At 48.9% G+C, this 20000-nt stretch overlaps 1 protein-coding gene across 1 annotated transcript in view; it reads left to right on the top strand.

The window, feature by feature from the left end:
• znf407 (zinc finger protein 407) overlaps positions 1-20000 on the top strand; it is a 69995-nt gene that overhangs the window by 13794 nt on the left and 36201 nt on the right. Inside the window, exons 4-6 of the mRNA XM_030370376.1 lie at positions 1774-1857; positions 3010-3130; positions 9125-9303. Coding sequence (XP_030226236.1) covers positions 1774-1857; positions 3010-3130; positions 9125-9303 — 384 coding nt within the window. The remainder of the gene's footprint in view (positions 1-1773; positions 1858-3009; positions 3131-9124; positions 9304-20000) is intronic.

Raw genomic sequence — 20000 nt, 5'->3', positions numbered from 1 at the left:
GGAGAGGCATCGGGAGAGTGTGTGTGTGTGTGTGTGTGTGTGTGTGTGTGTGTGTGTTAGGATGGGGGCAGGGGGGGTGGTGTGAGGAGTGGTTTGCGGTGGACTATTATGGCCATGAGACCTTAGTAAGTCCTGCCGGTTGATGCTTTAATGGGGGTGAAACTGGGATGTGTGTATTTGTGTCTGTGTGTGTGTGTTATAAACGTATGCGTGTTCCGTTATTTATTTATTTTATTCTGGGGACCGGGATTCAGGACCTGCGAGTGGCAAACACGTTCTAGTTTTGCGAACAAACGCAACTTTTATTTTGTATTTTCTCCCTCTGCTAAGTGGCACGCCATTAAAAGCCCTCTCACAGTTGAGTGGCTCTAAACGCCCTTAATAGAGGAAACTTCATACTGCTTTGTCTCAGTGGACTCAGGGAAAGCTGTTATCGCTGCCAAATAAAAAAATAGGCAAAAAAGGCTCAGGCAGTAGCCGTGCCCAGCTGTGGGATGTCAACCAAATGTATTATCAATGTGTAGTGAGAGCTGGAGTACAAAATTCTGCTTTACACGAATAGCTAAGTAACGGTTACTTCGGTGTCCCCCATGCGCGTGCATGCATTCGGGTCCCTGTGTGTGTGTGTGTGTGTGTGTGTGTGTGTGTGTGTGTGTGTGTGTGTGTGTGTGTGTGTGTGTGTGTGTGTGTGTGTGTGTGTGTGTGAGGGTGACGGTGTGTACGACCATGTGGCCTGCTCACAGATGCCCATGCACGCTAGTCTCAATACACAAGAGTATGTCTATTCCTATGCAAGACAAGAGTGAGAGCGATAAGAGAGGGCGAGAGAGAGAGAGCTAGAGAGAGAGAAAAGAGAGTGAGAGATAGATAGAGAGAGCGAGAGAGAGAGAGAGAGAGAGATAGAGAGAGACTCATAATGTGAATTATGGAGCCAGATGTGGTGGAAAGAGAGAGAGTGGCAGAGATGGACGGAGAGAGAGGAGAGAGGGAGGGAGGGAGGGAGAGAATGAGAGAAGGGTATATGAAAAGAATAGCAGGGGGGGTGTAAGAGCACCACTGCAGCTCTTCATGCGGCCCCATCTGGAAGGCATCGCCCCCAAATGAAGTTGTACAAAACCATCCCATTGATAATAAAGCTAATTTTTATGGCTCTGACAAGTATGTAATTATGTTCAGCGGTGCTTTTCAGATTTTATCACAGTCAATAAACCACACTGGCAATTTCCCGTCCCCATTTGACATATTTACACGGATCCATCTGATCAGGGGAATTAGTTAGCGGTGAGAGCTCTGACGGATGTACACTAGTGATCTGTGACTTCTGCTGCTCTCATCTGTTAACCAACTAGCCCTGTCGCTCAGCTCCCCTCTCTCCCTCCCTCAATCCCTCTCTCCCTCCCTTCCTCCCTCCCTTCCTCTCTCCATCTCTCTCACTCTCCTTCTATTTCTCTTTCACTCACTCCCCCCCCCTCTCTCTCTTTCTTTCTCCCCCATTCATTTCTTTCACATCTATCCCATCTGTCTTTTGGTTTTTCCTTCTTCATCTCTGTCCCTCTTTCTCATCCCGCACTTTAATGTTCTTATTCTATACTCGCTCTCTCGCTCTCTCGCTCTCTCGCTCTCTCGCTCTCTCGCCCTCTCCCACCCTTCACGCAAAATGTCCATCTTTCTTAGACCAAATCTGAAGTGTCGATCCACTTCTGCATATGCCATTCTCCAACTGATCTGAGCACCTTTTTTGCTCCTATCCCCCCCCCCCCATTCCCCTTACAGGTGAGAAGTCCTACCTTTGTGACCTGTGCGGCTTTGCGGGGGGAACCAGACACGCCCTCACCAAACACAGACGGCAGCACACAGGTGAGTCAAAGACGCGTCAAGAAGACAAGAAGACAATTTGTATTCCATCCACGTGGAAGTCTGTTCCCGGGGCATGCACAAACCTCTGTCGCTTTCCATGCAGATTGACATGTCATGATATCCCCATATTTAGTATTTTATTTCAAACAGACTTCACGGGCTCCTTCACTATCACCTATGAAACACGCGTATGCTGGGTAGACGCCCCCCACCCGTACGCAGACACGTTGTCACTGGTGTGCACGCGTGCCAGCATGGATGACTGAGCCTGAGAATGTCAGTCATGTCACTTATCGCCACCATGTCGTGTTGTAGCTGGTGGAAATTAAAGTGATGGACGACTAAAACCGTAAAATTACAATAACGTATCGCAGAGGGGTGTATCCACTATGAATCAACAGATTATCTTGTCAGGAAAATGTATGTTAATTGTATTAATATCCATCTCAAAGTCAGCTCGTGAAATCTGTTTAAAAGAAAGGAAAGGATTTGGAGGGATGTGGTCTGAATCCCTGTTCTTACTGAATCAAAGTCTGAAATGGCATCATTACTGTGTGACTGTGACTGACCTGGTTTGCCCACTTCAGTGTTCACATAATTAATTTGCCTTGAAGGAATAGAAGGAATTGATAGTCTGAAATTACACAAAATTGCAATGGATTTTGTGCAACATAATTTGTCTAATGCACACCTTAATAATCGATAATAATCGTAAATGACAGATTTCTGTTGTCCAAACCTTTAAGTTCTGCCCCTGAAATGCCGTGGCCACAAGTCTGATTTGTGTTTCACGGCAGGGCGGACATGGACGGAATACAACCTTTGCGTTTAATCGTGCTCCTGCAGGGTGACCAAGCTGCAGAGATTTGTTCAGGGTTAACTAGAATCACGGCATGGATGTGTCTACCTCGACGGTCGCGGGCTCCTCCGTGCTGACACGTGTCGATGTGAATGGCGCCGCGTGTGGATCAATCTGCCCTGCGACCTTCCCTCCCTAAATGTTATCGACAGATGTGCACCGGAGTGCGCTTCTGCTGTTAGTATTGTAACCAGATGTCGAAGGGACACATACACACACGCACGAAAAACACCCCAGCTCATTGACCAATATATCCGTCTCCTATCCCGCCTTTTATCTGTTTTTCCTACCAGGGGAGCGGCCGTTCAAATGTCACCTCTGCAACTTCGCCTCCACCACGCAGTCCCACCTGTCCCGGCACAAGCGCGTGCACACGGGGGAGAAGCCGTACCGCTGTCCCTGGTGCGAGTACAGGTAAACGCCTCATTGAACGCCCCCGGTCCCACGCATGGAGGAGCTGATGGTGCTCCCTGATGGAAGCCCGTGATCAGAGAGCTGATGGCATCGGCTGATGGGGAGGACCGGGTGGGGGTGTGAGTGTAGTGTGTGTGTGTGTGTGTACGTGTGTGTGGGTGTGTGTGTGTGTGTGTGTGTGAATGTGTCATGTGATTTGGCGGGGGATGCTAAGGGGCTAGGGGTGTGTGTGTATGTGTGTGTGTGCGTGTGCATCCCTGTGTGTATGTGTGTGTACACCCCTGTGTGTGTGTGTGGGGTTGTGTGCGTTTGAGTGTGTCTGAGTCTGTGTGTGTGCGTGTGTGTGTGTGTGTGTGTGTGTGTGTGTGTGTGTGTGTGTGTGTGTGTTGGAGGGGGAGTGGGTCGACAGGTCTAATCTCCACAGCGTGGCTTCGTCTCATCACTCTGCTATCATCAACAGGCCTAGCCAGACCCTTCCACGTACATACACACATGTGCAGACACACACACACACACACACACACACACACACACACACACACACACACACACACACACACACACACACACACACACACACACACACACACACACACACACACATAACGGCATCACTGTCACTGGCAGGTCCCTGTCATTAAAACACCATCATACCACATCAGTAATTACACAGGAAATTGTCGGTGAAATTGAAAAAGTTTTGGCCGGTGTTGCACATCTCCATCTCTCCATTTGCCGTCTCCATCTATATCTCCCTCTCCCGCTCTCCCTGTAGCTCCCTCGCCCTCTCTCCCTCTGTCTGTCATTCTGCTCCTCATCCTCCCGTTCTTCCTGGGGTTACGACAGCAGAGTGTGAAAGGGAATGATCTAAAACCCATCATTGGTTTTAGATGTACTCCCCTTCCTTTCCTTTATCCTTTCCTTTTTTTCTGCTCTCTCCATCTCTCCTGCAAAGTCATTTCAGAGTGCTGCGCACCTGCTCCTTGTGCCTCACGGGCCACCATAACACGACTCATTTCATTTGTCCTCTTTTATGATATTTTATTTTTGGAGGGTGTCGTAACTTATAATATGTATAAATATATATAAAACCCCGCCGTGCTGAAGAGGTGATAATTATTGCGATCAGGGCCATTATTTTGTGATTATGAAAAGATGATATCACCTGGCTTCTAATGATGTGGCTGGACGCCGTGCTTTGGGGCAATACTTAAAAGAACTTAAAGTCCTTCTCCTACGTGTTAGTGACTCATCGTGTGATGATTATACGGAAAAGTTTGGTACGGAAGCTTTCTCTCTGTACGTATTTAATTTGGCTGAATGACCTCAAAGATTCAGTCAGGTTAGGGACCGCCCCCAAAGGAACCTATTGGACCTGTAGCTCATCACGGATATGATTGCTCTGGGCCGTGACAAATCAAAGGGCAAAGTAGAAGGCTAATTAACATTTTGTGGGTTGCCAGAGACCATTGATGCTTGGAGGACAGGGGGAGGGGTCATGATGTGGGAGTGGGAGGGGCTATGGTAGGCATGGGAGGACCTGTGGTAGGCATGGGAGGACCTGTGGTAGGAGGGGGAGGAGCTTGGGTAGGCGTGGGAGGAGCTGGAGGGGTTGAAGAGAGCTGGATGGGGTGTGGCGTGGGAAGTTGTCTGTCCGTGACCATGATCTAGTCTCGCCACTTTCTCTGTCCGTTGTTTCAAAATAACATACATACACGTTCCAGCCATGTAGGTTTTAATATAATTTTGGCAAGGCACTGCTTTAATGTTTACCTGCAACCATCCGAGTATTTAACGCCTGGTTGACTAAGACTCTTCTCATTGACTTACATCTTGTGAACTATTGCCCCGCCCAAAATCGTGTTATTTAAGTGTTAATTATATCGATGTCTTATTATGTCACTATTATGAAATAATAGCATAATGCAGAAGAAAAACTGGCGTAAAACCCTATGTTTTTTGCCTCTCACCCCAACCCAGTTTATGAATGTTCTGCTGCGTTTCTTCATGACGTAGAGGGGGTACTCTCAAACCATAGTGTAGGTGCAGATTTGTGGGACTTTGCCCAGTTAATGTTGATGGCCTCGTCGAAGGAGGCTTTACATTCTTGGACGCTTATAACATAATAGTAATATAACTCCACGGTTTGTTGTGCGTTTCACAATGCTCAAGCTTTAAAAAAAGCTTAAAAAAAAAACTGGCCCGGGGCCGTGCCGAACGAAAAAATCCTCCCTCTCCTTCCTGGAACTCTCTAGATCAGGGGTCACCAACCTTTTTGAACCTGAGAGCTACTTCATGGGTACTGAGTCATACGAAGGGCACCCAGTTTGATACACTCTTCTGAAATACCAAATTTGCTCAGTTTGCCTTTTAAAACGCTTTGTTTGTTAGATTCCATGAATTTCCAAGGGGTTCATTTAGTCTTTAACACTCTGATGAAGTATCTCAACGTCCTCCGAATCCCAGGTATCCTAACTGAGATATGACTCCATTTGTGTTGAGTCTTGGCCAAGCCTCACGCAACAACATTATAATCCTCATTGTTATCATCATTATAATAGAGAGGAGGACATCGGGGCCCTGAGTGAAGTGGAAGCCGTCCAGCATAGCGTTTCTGTTTACCGCTACCGTTTGCAGTGGTATTTGCAGTGTCAATTGAGTCCCGTGGAAGGGATCATCTCGGATCAATTAGGCCTGGCGATAAGCCACTTAAGTTATCTCAATCAACACGGCTCCCATGTGGGCCTCCTGAAACTGCCTCTGACGGATCGAAAGGCCCCCACATGCGTAGACAGATACACGAGACGAAGGCAGCAGTGATGTCTGCGAAGAGCGGAAAAAACCTCTCCGGATGACATGACTCCCTCGCAGTCCAGAGGTATTTCAATTAAGCGCATATCGTTTTCTCCGACTCGCCTCTCCCCGTTTATGCATGCCAAACCTCGCGGCTTCAAATGCGACAATTTCCCTTTTGGCATTTGAAGAAAAAGGCACTCATTAGTAGCAGGGAGATGGCGAAAGACGGGCTCTAATTGATGCCTAGCGGCTGACTCTGCCCACGTCTCTGTCCACCGAGGTCTGTTATTTATTTACCTGAACGCCTTCCCCCCCCCCCCCAGTTCAGTCTTTCTCTTCCTGAGACAGAGCGCTTTCAGTTCCGGACCGCTCGCTTTATTCTTACCTTTCCGGTGAATAACGTCGGTGTCAGGAAGGCCGGCGACTTTGAGGCGGAAGGTCGGGAAAGCGGGAACGAGGCACAAAAACACTGAAAGAAACCGAAAGAGAGTCGAGACGTTAATGATGATGACTGGGCCTCCTTCTTCCAACAGTTATCGCGACGCCCTCCCCTCTCCCCCCCCCCCCCATCTTAACACACAAAACACAAAAATACACAAACACACATACTTAAATTATATTCTAACGAAGCGCTTCTCAATTACACCTCTGCCATTACCATACGCTCGTCAGAAGATGCGAGAGAGAGAGCGAAAGAGGGAGCGAGGGGTGGGGGGGGGGGAGAGGGATGTAACAGAGGCAGGAGACTGAAGGAGCGCCGTCTCTGGCACACGTCAGCGCCGCAGTGGCCCCGATTCCCGTGGCGCGGGCTGGATGGCGGGGGGGGGGGGGGGGGGGGAGAGAGGAAGTTTAAACAGCGCAGGACTAATTAATCGACGTGCGGCGAGAGGAAGGGGCGCCGGGCGTGGGGCCCTCACCGACTGTGACACCTGCTCACTCCTAAACGCACGGTGTGTTGTTTTAATATGACAATTACTTCATTACCATATCTGAGAGATGGTAACGCACACCACCGCCTCACCCCTCTCTCTCCCCCGCCTCTCCCTCCCCCTCCCCTCCCTTCCCCTCAGGGATCCATCCGGGCTCTCTACAGGACCATTTAGTGTGGCGTGAGATTATTTTTTTTACCCCCGCCATAATTCTTTCATGCGCTTCCCGATTAAGACATAACCTAATTCAGGGTGAGATTCTGTATCACATTATAACTATAATAACCGTATGTATCAGCATGCGTGATGAGTGTGTTTGAAAATGTCGATCTGTTCTCATGTCTATGGATGTGTACATCCATCCATATTGTTTGTTTAGCATGGGGAGGGGGGGGGGTTGGTCTTACACAGATGCCGCAGTGGGTGTCTGTGAACCTGTGGTGCTGATGTGGGCGACGGGTGATAACGATGTCATCACACCAATGCACACACACACACACGGATTAGCACAATAAGTCATCAGGGATATGTTTAAGCATCCGTGCCCCAACTCGCAGGACTGCTGCAGTGATTCGCGCTGATCAGCATTTCACTAGAACACAGAACGGCAGTGTATTTGAGTGATGGTATTGATGGATGGTCATGTATTTTTTTTTGCTGACCCCCACCAAATTCGCAAAGCAGCAGGAGGATCTTGAATCAGTGCCCCCCTGTCCGGCGGTCTGTCATGCCGTCTTGTCACGTTCGAACTCTAAGCCGGGTTAAAAATATACCCGCGAGCTGCTGGCTTTATGGGATTGGGGCGGTGGGGTCCCCTCCCCAGGCCAGAGGTGGGGGAGTCCCAGTTTGGCTGGGCTAGAGGGGCTGGTCCGGAGTCCAGTGGTATCCCATGATGGAGAGAGGTGTCTGAGCAAAAGTGAAAACAAATTCTCTCCTTGGCCGGCCTGAGCTATGGCACCGGGAGCCTTTATAGTCCCAGCCAAGGTGATAAGGGAGAGTAATTGCGTATTATACTGTCCGAGAATGTCAGGCCCAAACCCAGCACGAGTACCCCATCCATCAACCGATGATGCCATGTGCACGTGCATGGGTACGCAAGTCTTGGACCGGACTGCACCTGTGTGTGTGTGTGTGTGTGTGTGTGTGTGTCTGTGTGTGTGTGTGTGTGTGTGTGTGTCTACGGTGTGGAGAGGTTAAGGGGTGATACAGAGTGTGGGTGCATAGGTGAGTTTGAATGTTTTATGGAATCTTTAGCCTGATATCATATGTTCGGATATTGATATGTTATGAATGCATTTCGACGCTCGGACGTGTTGGTGTGTGTGTGTGTTGGTGTGTGTGTGTGCGTATGCACGCGTGTGTGCGCGGTTGTGTCCGTGGGCAGGTTTAGATAGGGCCTGGGAGCAGGTCAGACAGCATCATTAATCAGGGGGGAGGTCTGTGTGTGTGACATCATTACATCCAGCGCCCAGCAGTAGCTCCTCTTGCCTCGCCTGCCCTATCTGACCGGCACAAAGACCTGAATACACATTGGATAAACTCTGAACCATTACAAGTATCCACTGTGCGCGCACACACACACACACACACACACACACACACACACACACACACACACACACACACACACACACACACACGCACACGGTACCACTCATCCCATTCTTCTCATACAGCTGTGGGAGATTCGTGGCCCCTGATACCATCAGATTTATTCCCAGCGCCGCTACAAGGAAGGCCTGTTTATTTCCACTGCGTGGCGGCGGCGCTGAACCGCTCACACGCTTAACGGGTGAATGTTGAAAAATAAAAGGAGCAGATTTCTTGGGATATGTTTGGCTTGACAGCTAAATACTATTGTTTACTTGGTTTCCTGTTAATATAGTGTTGTTGTTGTGCGTGTGTGTGTGTGTGTGTGTGTGTGTGTGTGTGTGTGTGTGTGTGTGTGTGTGTGTGTGTGTGTGTGTGTGTGTGTGTGTGTGTGTGTGTGTGTGTGTGTGTGTGTGTGTCGTCGTTTCTGCTATCTTTGCTAAGGCTTCATGCAACGAGGCAATTTGCCATGATGACAAGTGCTCTTGGAGAGCGTCCAAACACGGTCTGATCCCTGCCTCCCCCCAGCACAAACCAGCTTGAGTCGGCCCTGAGCTTCACACTTCAAAATCTCTCCGTTCTCCAGTTGATGTTGTTATTATGTTTATATATATATATATATATATATATAGTGCTATTTTTTGGAATGAATCTCTGTGGGTCTCTGTGTCTCCCCCAGGTCCAACTGCGCCGAGAACATCCGCAAGCACATCCTGCACACGGGGAAACACGAGGGTGTGAAGATGTACAACTGCCCCAAGTGTGAGGCGGCAACCAACTCGCCCACCGAGTTCCGCAACCACCTGAAGGAGCACCACCCGGACATCGAGAACCCGGACCTGGCCTACCTGCACGCCGGTACGTTCCCACGGCAACGTGTACACGCGGGCTCGAACCACGCATGCACACTCGCACGTTTAAATGTACGACGGATTGGTTATACCGGATGTGAATGTTAGCAGATGCGGGCAAATGGAACAGCTTGTCAGTAATATGTACACGTAAGGCTACACCACTGCACACAAACAAACGTAGAGAATCAAGGGTACAAATAGCAGCACATCCTCCGTTGGTGGTAGATATGGAGTAAGGGGTGGCTACCTGCGTGGCCTTCCTCTACCCCTGATCTGCTGCTAGCTCAAGGCTAGCTTATGAACATGACCCAGGCTACACACACACACACACACACACACACACACACACACACACACACACACACACACACACACACACACACACACACACACACACACACACACACACACACACACACACACACACACACACACACACACACACACACACACACACACACACACACACACACCCTGAAGGTCAGACCCACACTCGAACATAGATCATAGTCTTACCTTGTGTCACTCATTTGTTGTTCTTCTCTGGGTTTCCGTGTGTGTGTGTGTGTGTGTGTGTGTGTGTGTGTGTGTGTGTGTGTGTGTGTGTCAGAGTGAGTGAGTCCCGTTCACTGCTGACGGAGGGCAAAATGGCCACAAAATAGCACCACTCAAAGATTGCTTGCCACGGGCCCGTCGCTGCCAATCTGTCAGTCAGTCAGCCTGCATAGGCGGGGGGGGGGGGGTAGACAGACAGAACAAAAATCCCTGTCTCCTTCCTATTGGCTGACATTGTGTCGCGATGCTCTACCCTCACTGCCCTTGGAGCCACCCAATCCAATCCACCGAGTGGCTTGTCCTTTCTGGAGGGGCAGGGAGGACAGCCTTTATCCTGTTATGCCTCTGACCCCCCCGTAATAGCCGCAGGGGCCTGGGCAGAGCGTAGGGGTGGAGGTGACTGGCTGGGGTTGGGGGGGTACGTGGTACGGTTTCATCCCGCTCCGCTTGAACTTCCAACCCCGGGGTCCCCTGACTCGCCAGGAAAAAACTAAAAAGAAGAGAAATAAGTGCGTTGTTGTTTTGATTTGGACTTATTATTGCAAGGAATGTTGTTTTTGAATGGGGTTTTATTCTACATGGCTATTCTTTCCTTCACCCTCCACCTCTCGCACTCTGACACGCTCCCCCCTTTAAACCCTCCCCTCTGGCCTCTCAACCCTCCCGTCTCTATGCTGCTTCTCCTGCTCCAGGTCAACTCTCCATCTGCCCAGCTCAGCTTTGCCTAAGCAAGCAGGGCCAGAGCACAAATTGTAATGTGTGTAAACACACACACACACGCACAACGCACACCCACACAACCACACGCACAAACACTCATCCACCCCCCATCCATCACCTCCACCCACTCATACACACGTATGTGTGTGTGTGTGCGCGTGCGTGTGTGCGTGCGTGCGTGCGCTCTTTTTGCAAGTGCACTTTTGGTCGATCTTTGTTGCTCTTTGTAAAGAAGAGAGAGATAGAAAGCAGAAAAGACAGAGAAAAGACGACCGTTTTGGGCGGTGGCAGTGAGAGTAGCGTTTCATCTTAAGAGACGGAGAGAGAGAGAGAGACGAAGAGATAGTGTGGCGGGGATAGAGGGAGCGAGAGTGAGAAGAGATTAAGAAGGTAGATGTGGTGAATTAACCTGCTTGTGATTGCTCCTGTCTGAGTGGTAGGGGGGCTCAGCGAGAGGCAAATCGTCTGTGATGGCCCTTCCTGCTCATCCCCCTTTGAACGACACAGATCAAACGCCGGTGCTTGCTCACTCCCTTCATCTGCGCACAGGACGAACACAGACACACACACACCAACTCACACGTGCACCTTCCTCTCGCCACCCACTCATAAACACACACACACACACACAAACCTGTCTGCCAGATTGATTGACGGCCGGATGTCCTCACTGCTGCCGTCACCTGTGGTACTCTCTAGCGCTCTCTCTCCCTCTCTCTCTGTCTGTCTCTCTGTCTCTCTCTCTCTCTCTCTCTCTCACTCTCTCTCTCTCTCTCTCTCTCTCTCTCTCTCTCTCTCTCTCTACTTCCTCTCCCCTCGCCTCCTCCCGAATGTTAAAGCTTCTACTCAGTGATGAAAGCAGAGGTCCTTCTCAGAGGAAGAGAGGAAGAAAGAGAGGGATTAGACCTGACGAGCGATGGAGGCAATGGTGATGAGAATTAGAAGGGTGGAGGAGGGGTGTGCGTTGGTGTGTGTGTGTGGGGGGGAATTGGTTAGGGGTGTGAAGATGTGAAAGGTGCCGAGGTACGGTTGGGCGGAGTGGTTACGAGAAAAAAAATAATATTGCTGACATGATATTTTAATAAAATGGTAATGGCAATTGCGTGGCGTGCGCGATATGCAGAGAGATATGCCCGCTAACAGAACACTCCTTGTTGTCCCCTTGTGATCTCCCCCGTAGACGGTCCTAACGGTCCTTGTGACTTCTTTACTAAATGATCTCCTCAAGGATAACTTTGTCTTTCTGCCCACCGCCCTGTCTGTAGAGTAACAGTGTCACCCACACAGCCTTGAGGAAGAGCCTTGCTCTTTATGATCTCCTTGCAGCAAGGCCGAGTGTGTGTGTGTGTGTGTGTGTGTGTGTGTGTGTGTGTGTGTGTGTGTGTGTGTGTGTGTGTGTGTGTGTGTGTGTGTGTGTGTGTGTGTGTGTGTGTGTGTGTGTGTGTGTGTGCTTTCCAAAAAAACATTCTCTTTTATTTTTGTATCCCCAATAAACTAACACACGTACAAGTATGGTCATCGCCATTTGCCACATTTTTAGAGTTTAGTTTTGTATTTTGAAATATTTACCGATACAGATTTCACTAGCATGGTTATAATTTTTAATCTGGGGGTGGGGGGGGCTGGGGAGGGCGCGGCGATCAACCGCCTGCTAATTAGCTACCATGGGCTTGGCTGAGGAATTTTGGAATTGTGCGATTCAATTATTTTTATAATAAACAACCAACCCAAACCCCAAAATAAGGAAATGAACAAAACCTCTCCAAGGCATTGTTGCTGCTTAAGCAGATTCCATTCCCACCTAATAACACGTGATGGATGGCCACCGGGATGGGTGGTGCTGCCGGTGCTGTTGTTGCTGGTGGTGGTGGGGGGGACGGGGGACGGGGGACGGACACACCCGGCCCTGACTGTAAGCACTTCCACCCACCACAGGCAAAATCCGCGGTTGGCATGCTTCCTGGCCCTCCCTTCCATCCCCATTGTGTGCTTGTGTTAAAACGTATCGACTCTCTCAGGGGATCCCGCTCAGGATTTGCATGCGTCTGCACGGTGCGCTGATACCTCCCAGCCCTCCTGGGTGCCACCAGAGTGCCGTGTTACCTGGGCGTGTTATCTCGGCGAGAGATACGCGGAGGACAGGTGTGCATGTGTCTGGCAAACAACGACCAAAAAAAATGCACAAATATACAAATGTGTCCCAATCGCCGCGACAACAGTGTCAACGTCGCGAAAGTGATCGTTAAAAAAAAAATCGAGGGGGAGGAAAAGTATAATAAATATAAAAATCAACATCTGTTTTTTTTTTTTTCTGGTAACGTGTTATACTTGACACATTTTTTAGAGGTAAGGGGAGATGGCGGGGGCGGAAGGGGGGGGACGACGACGACGACGACGACGACGACAACAACAGCAATAATAGTGTCTTAAGAAAACACCAGAGAGGACATCAAGACGTCAGCAGTTGTGGTCGCCCTCCGTATGTTGTGTTCCCATGATGGCATTGTGGGAAATAATAGGCTGCTGAACTGTAAGTAGGGTAGGTATGAGAGGTGTTAGGCATGGGTGGTTGGTTGTTGTAATGGGCCTGCCGCGTGAAAATTCTTAATTTGTGTTTGAACAATTATAAAATCACAAACTTCGCAAATTATATTGTGAAATTAGTAGAAGACAGTAGGTCTTACTGTTAAAAGCCTTGATTTAAATGGACTAAATGGACCTTTCCTTCTTCAGTGGCATATTTTTGTTGTCATGTGCTGATGTATCGTGTTAATGCTGCTTTCATAATTTTTGTACTATGAACAAGAATCTGCAAGAACCAGCAAGAACGTGTGACAGGCTTTCAACAAGGAGCTTTTGCAAGCCGGCCCTTTCACAATACCTTTTGAAAAAATAAAAAATAAATATATATATATATACATATCTGTCGACTAGGAAGTCTGTCCTTCTGTTTTCCTTTGTTGTTATCCCTGGTCCCGCACACCCAGACCCAGACCTGCATGCATGAACTTGAAGCTTAAGCCACAACAAGTCTTGGGGTGTTAATTGGGGCATTCCCTCAAGGGGCAGCAAGGGCACCATTCGATATGCCTGTGTTCTGGCCCCACGTAAACACCTTCATTGTCCCAGGTAAACACCATCGTGTCACCACAGACCCCCGCCCTCAAAACCTTACCTCTGGGGGGATGCATCTCCCCCCCCCCCCCCCCCTTTTGAGCCTCTCTTCTCCTCACCATCATCAATCTCACTATCTCAGTGAGTATCCGAGTACATGTTTTAGCATGTCGGCAGGTCAGGTGTGAGTGGCTGCGTGCGTGCACGTGTATGTGTGTTGTCATTGTTTTTGTCAGTTCAAGTTCCATGAGTAAACATGATTGACCTTAGCCTGGGCAGGGCAGGCCCAGATTGAACTCTGCTGCCGTTGGATCATCCATTGACCCGCTAGCATTGTCTCCGACCTCCCCACCATCACCACAACCACCTGCATAATGACCCGCTCCGACGAGCAGGAAACCCTTCCAGCCAGCCTGCTGCATTCATCACGCAAGGGCCACTGGAAAACAGGCTTTTGTTCACCTCTCCTCTCTCCTGCCCTGGCCTCCAACAGCCAGAGTGTTAAGTAGTCGTTTTTCGGGGGGCTTGAGTGACACGGTGACTACCTCTCCCCCCCCCCTCCCCCTGCTTGATCTCCACTGTTCCAGCTCTGTGTGTTCCTTGGGGTTTGGCGCTGAATGCAAAGCGAAGCAGGGTCAAAGTAGAAGGGGCGACAGGGTCACCATATCCGCCGTGTGTTTGCAAATAACATACATGCATGAGGTGGTCATGCATGCACGCACGCATGCACGCACACAGCTGCTGTGAGTCGGCTTGTGAGGCCGGGGTGGTTGTATGGAGCCGCGAAGGGAACGCTAACCGTTTGGGATCTGCTCGGCGATACAAATTTTTGGGGCGTTCAACCACAGCCTGAAGGGAGAGAGAGAGAGTGAGAGAGAGAGGTAGAGAGACAGAGAGAGACAGGATTTTAGAAAAGCTATGCCGTTGATTTCTGTTAAACGTATTAGTTTGTTATTTGTCCACTTGGCCAATCACCAATCCTCTTAACTCTTTGCCGGTGCCTTTGACCTCCTCAAGCTTGTGTGCTCCGAAAGGGCACTTGTTATTTGTCTGTGTGTGTGTGTGGGTGTGTGTGTGTGTGTGAGGGGGTCTTGTTATGTATTATTGGTCTCTCGCTTATGCTCCCTCTCTCTCTCTCCCTCTCTCCCACCTCCCCCCCCCCCCCCCCCCTCCCAAAAAGTGCCCCAGTCTTCTGTTAATTACCAAGTGGTGCTAAAGTTTCCCCACAACCAACTAAACAACCAATTACCCGCTCTTAGGCCCGGGCCCCGGCCCCTCGTGCTTCCCGATACAGTGGCCTATTAGGGCCCCTCATCTCTCCCCCGGCATAATTGAATCCCCAGGCTGCTCATCAGTGCGCTAATTTAAGCCAATGTGCAGAGTTGGTAATCAGAGGGCTGCCTATTAGGACTATCAGACCCCAATTAAGTGCCATCTTATTTCCACCATAACGAGCCCCTATCTCTCCCTCCCTCCCTCCCTCCCGCCGCCTGTGTTATTGTATCCCGACCGCCCAACCACCCCTCCCCCTGTTCCCCCCCCCGGCCCACACGCCACCTTTTGCAACTGTCCAGGTTTGTTTAGGCAAGATTGATGTTGTCGTTACAAGTGTGATTGTCTGTCTGTCTGTGTCTGTGTCTGTGTCTGTGTCTGTGTCAGTGTTGCGCGGGATCGAGGGCGTCTGCTGAAGGTATTTTGAGGGAGAAACTTTTGTGTGTGGGGTGAAAGCAATGGAGAGAGAGAGGCAGAGAGGGAGAGGCTTGGTGAGTATATTGGACTCCTTTTATCTGGACACACACATCCAATTTTTTGTTCTTTTCTCTCTCTCTCTCTCTCTCTCTCTCTCTCTCTCTCTCTCTCTCTCTCTCTCTCTCTCTCTCTCTCTCTCTCTCTCTCTCTCTCTCTCTCTCTCTCTCTCTCTCTCTCTCTCTCTCTCTCTCTCTCTCTCCCCCTCCCTCCCTCCCTCCCTCCCTCCCTGTGTGTCGTAGTGATTCACCCAGTCAGAGGCAGGGCTGAGACAGCGGAGCCTGGCAGTGTGAAAGAGCCCCACAGTGGGGCCTCACAGCAAAGTGTCTCCGGTGTGCTCTGCAGTGTCTTAACTTTATCTGTGTGTGTGTGTGTGTGTACCTAAGTGTAAGTGCGTTTGGTGTTGGTGTCTACTCCCCATAGCCTAATTAAAGGGCGAGGGAGAGCGACTCTCGGCGAGATTAAACCTAAAAGGGTAAATTAGCACTCAAGACTGGGTGGAGGAGGAGGGGGAGGAGGTGGAGGAGGAGGAGGAGGGGGAGGTGGAGGAGGAGGCGGGTGTCTTGGGCAAATTCACACATACATGCGGTCCGTGAAATCTCCACTGACACCTGTAGTGGGAGGGAGGGGGGGGGACAAAGAAAGGATGAAATGAGAGAAGGATGGACATGAGAGAGAGAGAGAGAGAGAGAGAGAGAGAGAGAGAGAGAGAGAGAGGGAGGGGGAGGGGGAGGGAGAGGGGGAGAAGTGAAGTGAATGTTTTTGTAGCAGAGCTTTGTGGTACGTGTCTGCTGAGATGAAGATCTTAAGTGTGTGTTTTATAATGAGAAAGCCGAGCCTTAGTAGCTGTGTGTGTGTGTGTGTGTGTGTGTGTGTGTGTGTGTGTGTGTGTGTGTGTGTGTGTGTGTGTGTGTGTGTGTGTGTGTGTGTGTGTGTGTGTGTGTGTGTGTGTGTGTGAGCAAGAACTACTGGAAGAATCTAAATGTATTTTAGTGTCTAACCTTTCTATATCAAAAAACAGCAAGTCAACCATTTGTATAATATGTATTTATTCATTATTAGTGCAGGCCTCCAATAGACTTGGTTAACTAAACTTCCCCAATTATATTTTGATTGGATTATTTCCTAGCAAAACAAAACAAAAGTTATTTAAATTATTTAATATAATTGTTCATTGTTTTTGTTATTATTACTATTTTAATATGAGGGTATGGGTTTACCAAATATGATGAAGATAATGATTATTATTATTGGTAAGCTTTTTAATGATATTTACGATTAAAATGATAATACAGTAATTAGTAATTGTAATACTTCTACTACTTCTACTACTACTACTACTACTACTACTAATCATCATCAAATGTAAATATATATTACAATAATAACAATTATGAAAATAGTACTACTACTACTAATAATAAACATTTAACATTGGCATTAAAGTGCAGTGTGTGTAGAATATTGTGGCATCTAGCGGAATGGACTTTAAAATACATTTCAAAAGTATGTATTTTATTTATCCATGTATATTCCAATGAACATAAAAATTGTTCGCTGGATGCTGTAATAGACGATGACATCCTTTTGGAATACCTACTGGCACCTTACAGACCAGTACAGGCCACCATAGCTTCTCCTACGGCGTTGGACAGGGAGGAGTGATGGGGTGGGAGCTAGATATTCAGTTCATTGCAATCTCCAACCTCACCGCTAGATGGCACTAAATCCTACAGGCCCCTGCTTTAACATAACATAAGATAAGATAGCTGATCCCTTTTCCAGTAAGATCAATGTATGTCTGCTTAACTTTTCTTCATGTAAACTTTTGTGCGTCTCTGCATCCGTGTGTGTGTATCGTATTGCAGTGAGGGTGTGTGTGTGTGTGTGCGCGTGCGCAAGTTTTGTAGTACCATGTGTTGTGTGCATTTATGTGTGTAGGAACACATGTAGGCGGCGTGGTCAGGTCAACACTGGGGTGATGGATGGACAGACTATTGACGTGACATCATCACATCGATATTCACCCTGCTTACCATACAACCTCCCAGCGCTCAATGGCTGGCTTATGTTTGCCCTTAGCCTGGTGGATATATCTTATGTGTTTATCTAAGCCCTTGTTATTTGGACGGCTTCTTCCACTTTATCTGTTGCTCCCTCCGGCTGTCTTGTCTTGGCCTGCGTTGTGTCTTCACTCCACAGTCTGTGTTTGGTACACTGTGTGAGCGTGTGTGTGTGCGTGTGTGTGTTTGTGTGTGTTTGTGTGTGTGTGTGTGTGTGTGTATCTTGTGTGTGAATGATGGCGGCACTGTGATGGCACTAAGAGTCTCATTCATGCTATCTGTCCATCCGTCTGTCTATCCATTTGCCAGTCCGTCTGTTGTCTCTGCTCTTCGCCTGTTGTTGCCTGTTTGAGGTTGCTATCAAAGGGGGTGTGTCTACTACTCTGAGAATGCTCTTTTTGTTGTTGTGTGTGTGTGTGTGTGTGTGTTTGTGTGTGCGCGGGTGTGTCATCTGTCAGTGTGTCTCTCTCTCCAGTATCAGACATCTAACATGGATCTTGGACTCAGAGCTACTCTCACTTACTTATTTCCCTCTGCCTATCTCGGTCTCTCTCTCTCTCTCTCTCTCTCTCTCTCTCTCTCTCTCTCTCTCTCTCTCTCTCTCTCTCTCTCTCTCTCTCTCTCTCTCTCTCTCTCTCTCTCTCTCTCTCTCTCTCTCTCTCTCTCTCTCTCTCTTCTCTCTTCTCTCTTCTCTCTCTCTTTCTCTCTCTCTTTCTCTCTCTGTGTTTCTCTCTCTCTCCCTCTCTCTATCTCCCTCTGCTTTTTCTATCTTTCTGCTTACTTGCTCTCTCACTTGCTCTATCTTACATATGCACACCACACACACACGCACACACACAGTAGCGTCTTCAATCTACTGCTTCCATTTGCCCGGCGGCGTAGCAGGTATGCGTGTATGTTTATACATTACAAAAATACTTCCTTCTCTCTCAGCTGTGCAGGTGGGTGCTTGTGTACGCACACCAGATATGCACACACACACACACACACACACATGCACTCGTCTTCAGGGTGCGATGGCGAAACAGAAAACAGATCTTGGCTCTGTCATAGCTCGACCGCAGGCGTAAAGGAGCCTTAAAGGATGTCTCTCTCCGTCACACACACACACACACACGCACGCGCACACACGCAGGTCTTTCTGGCGGACCAGTGCTGAAGAATACAGATCGGAGCGCTCTCCTCACGGTGATAGCGATCAGCCGTGCTGTGGCTTCAGAAATGCTATCTTCACCAGGCGGCCGAATTCATAATACCCCCCCCCCCTCCCCCCCAACACCACTCCTGCGCATTTTATTAGAAAAGGCCCAGTTTGTAAAAAGGTAATCATTTACTGTTGCTACTATCTCCCCAGAGCCATACATCTTGTGTCTTTGCGGGACAAAGTTCCCCCGCTGCTGCCGCCGCATGTTGTTCATTTTTCATAGGAATATATACTGATATATTTATCTATAGATATGATTTTTTTCTATATAAGTGTTGTATAGGTGTTTCATTTTATAGTGATAGTGTTCGTGTGGTGTGCGGAGAAGCAGGTTTAGGGGCTGTGTTGTGAGCATATGTTTGTGTGTGTGTGTGTGTGTGTGTGTCTTTGTGTTACGAGGGGAAGGCACAGAATGACAGCCAATGAGGGACTAATCCGTTTGGGTATAGCGGGAATCCAACACACAAAGTCTTAAAAAAATGTCCCAAAAAAAATCATTTCAATTATCATATTTATCATATTTATTCATTTTCCTTTTTCCGCTCGGCTTAATGCCGCCCCTCGCTCACTCTCCTCTCTCCATCTCCCGCTCTCTCTGTATTCCACTCTCTCTCTCTCTCTCTCTCTCTCTCTGTCTCTCTCTCTTTCTCTCTCCCTCTCTCCCTGTCTCCATATCCCTCTGTCTCTATCTTTCTCCTCCTCTTCCTGTGTGTTAATCTCTTCACCCCACCCGCCATCCCCCCCTCTCCGGTATCCGCCGGCAACACGTGTGAACCCGTCAATCACGTTGATTGACAGCACTCAAGTAGCCCACAGGAAGGAGGGGGTGGAGGGGGGGGGGGAGGGAGGAAACAGCGGCGGCTTATATTTTCGACGGGCGCCTTGCCCGTGTTTTGTTGAGCCTTATCAGGAAACCCAATTTATTGCGGTTTCTCTGGGCGCAGTCGGCGGGGTGTCACTCAAGCTGACTGACAGCTCTCAGACTCTGAGGCCGCCGCAGCTCCAGGGACTTCCTTCCTGCACTGATGTGGTTTCCCTTTTTTGGGTGGTTGTTGTGTTTCTCTGGTCGTTTTTGCATTGGATTTCCTCTCACGCTATGTGCAGGGGCCGTCTCTCTTTCGTATCAGCTCCAGCCGACGCAACGCAAGTCTCTACCTGACGGTGGTGAATCAACATGGCTACGCAGGCTCCATGTCCAGCTACTGTTTGGAGATCATGCATCAAAACAGGGGGTGCAGCAATGCATTTTGAGATATTGGTGATTGCTGATTGATAGCAAATGGTGCTCCCTGCAATGGT

Source organism: Gadus morhua, chromosome 11 (genome assembly GCF_902167405.1).
Source record: "Gadus morhua chromosome 11, gadMor3.0, whole genome shotgun sequence".
Classification (NCBI taxonomy): Eukaryota; Metazoa; Chordata; class Actinopteri; order Gadiformes; family Gadidae; genus Gadus; species Gadus morhua.
Note: the sequence above shows the minus strand (reverse complement) of the source record. Positions and strands in the feature narration are given on the sequence as shown.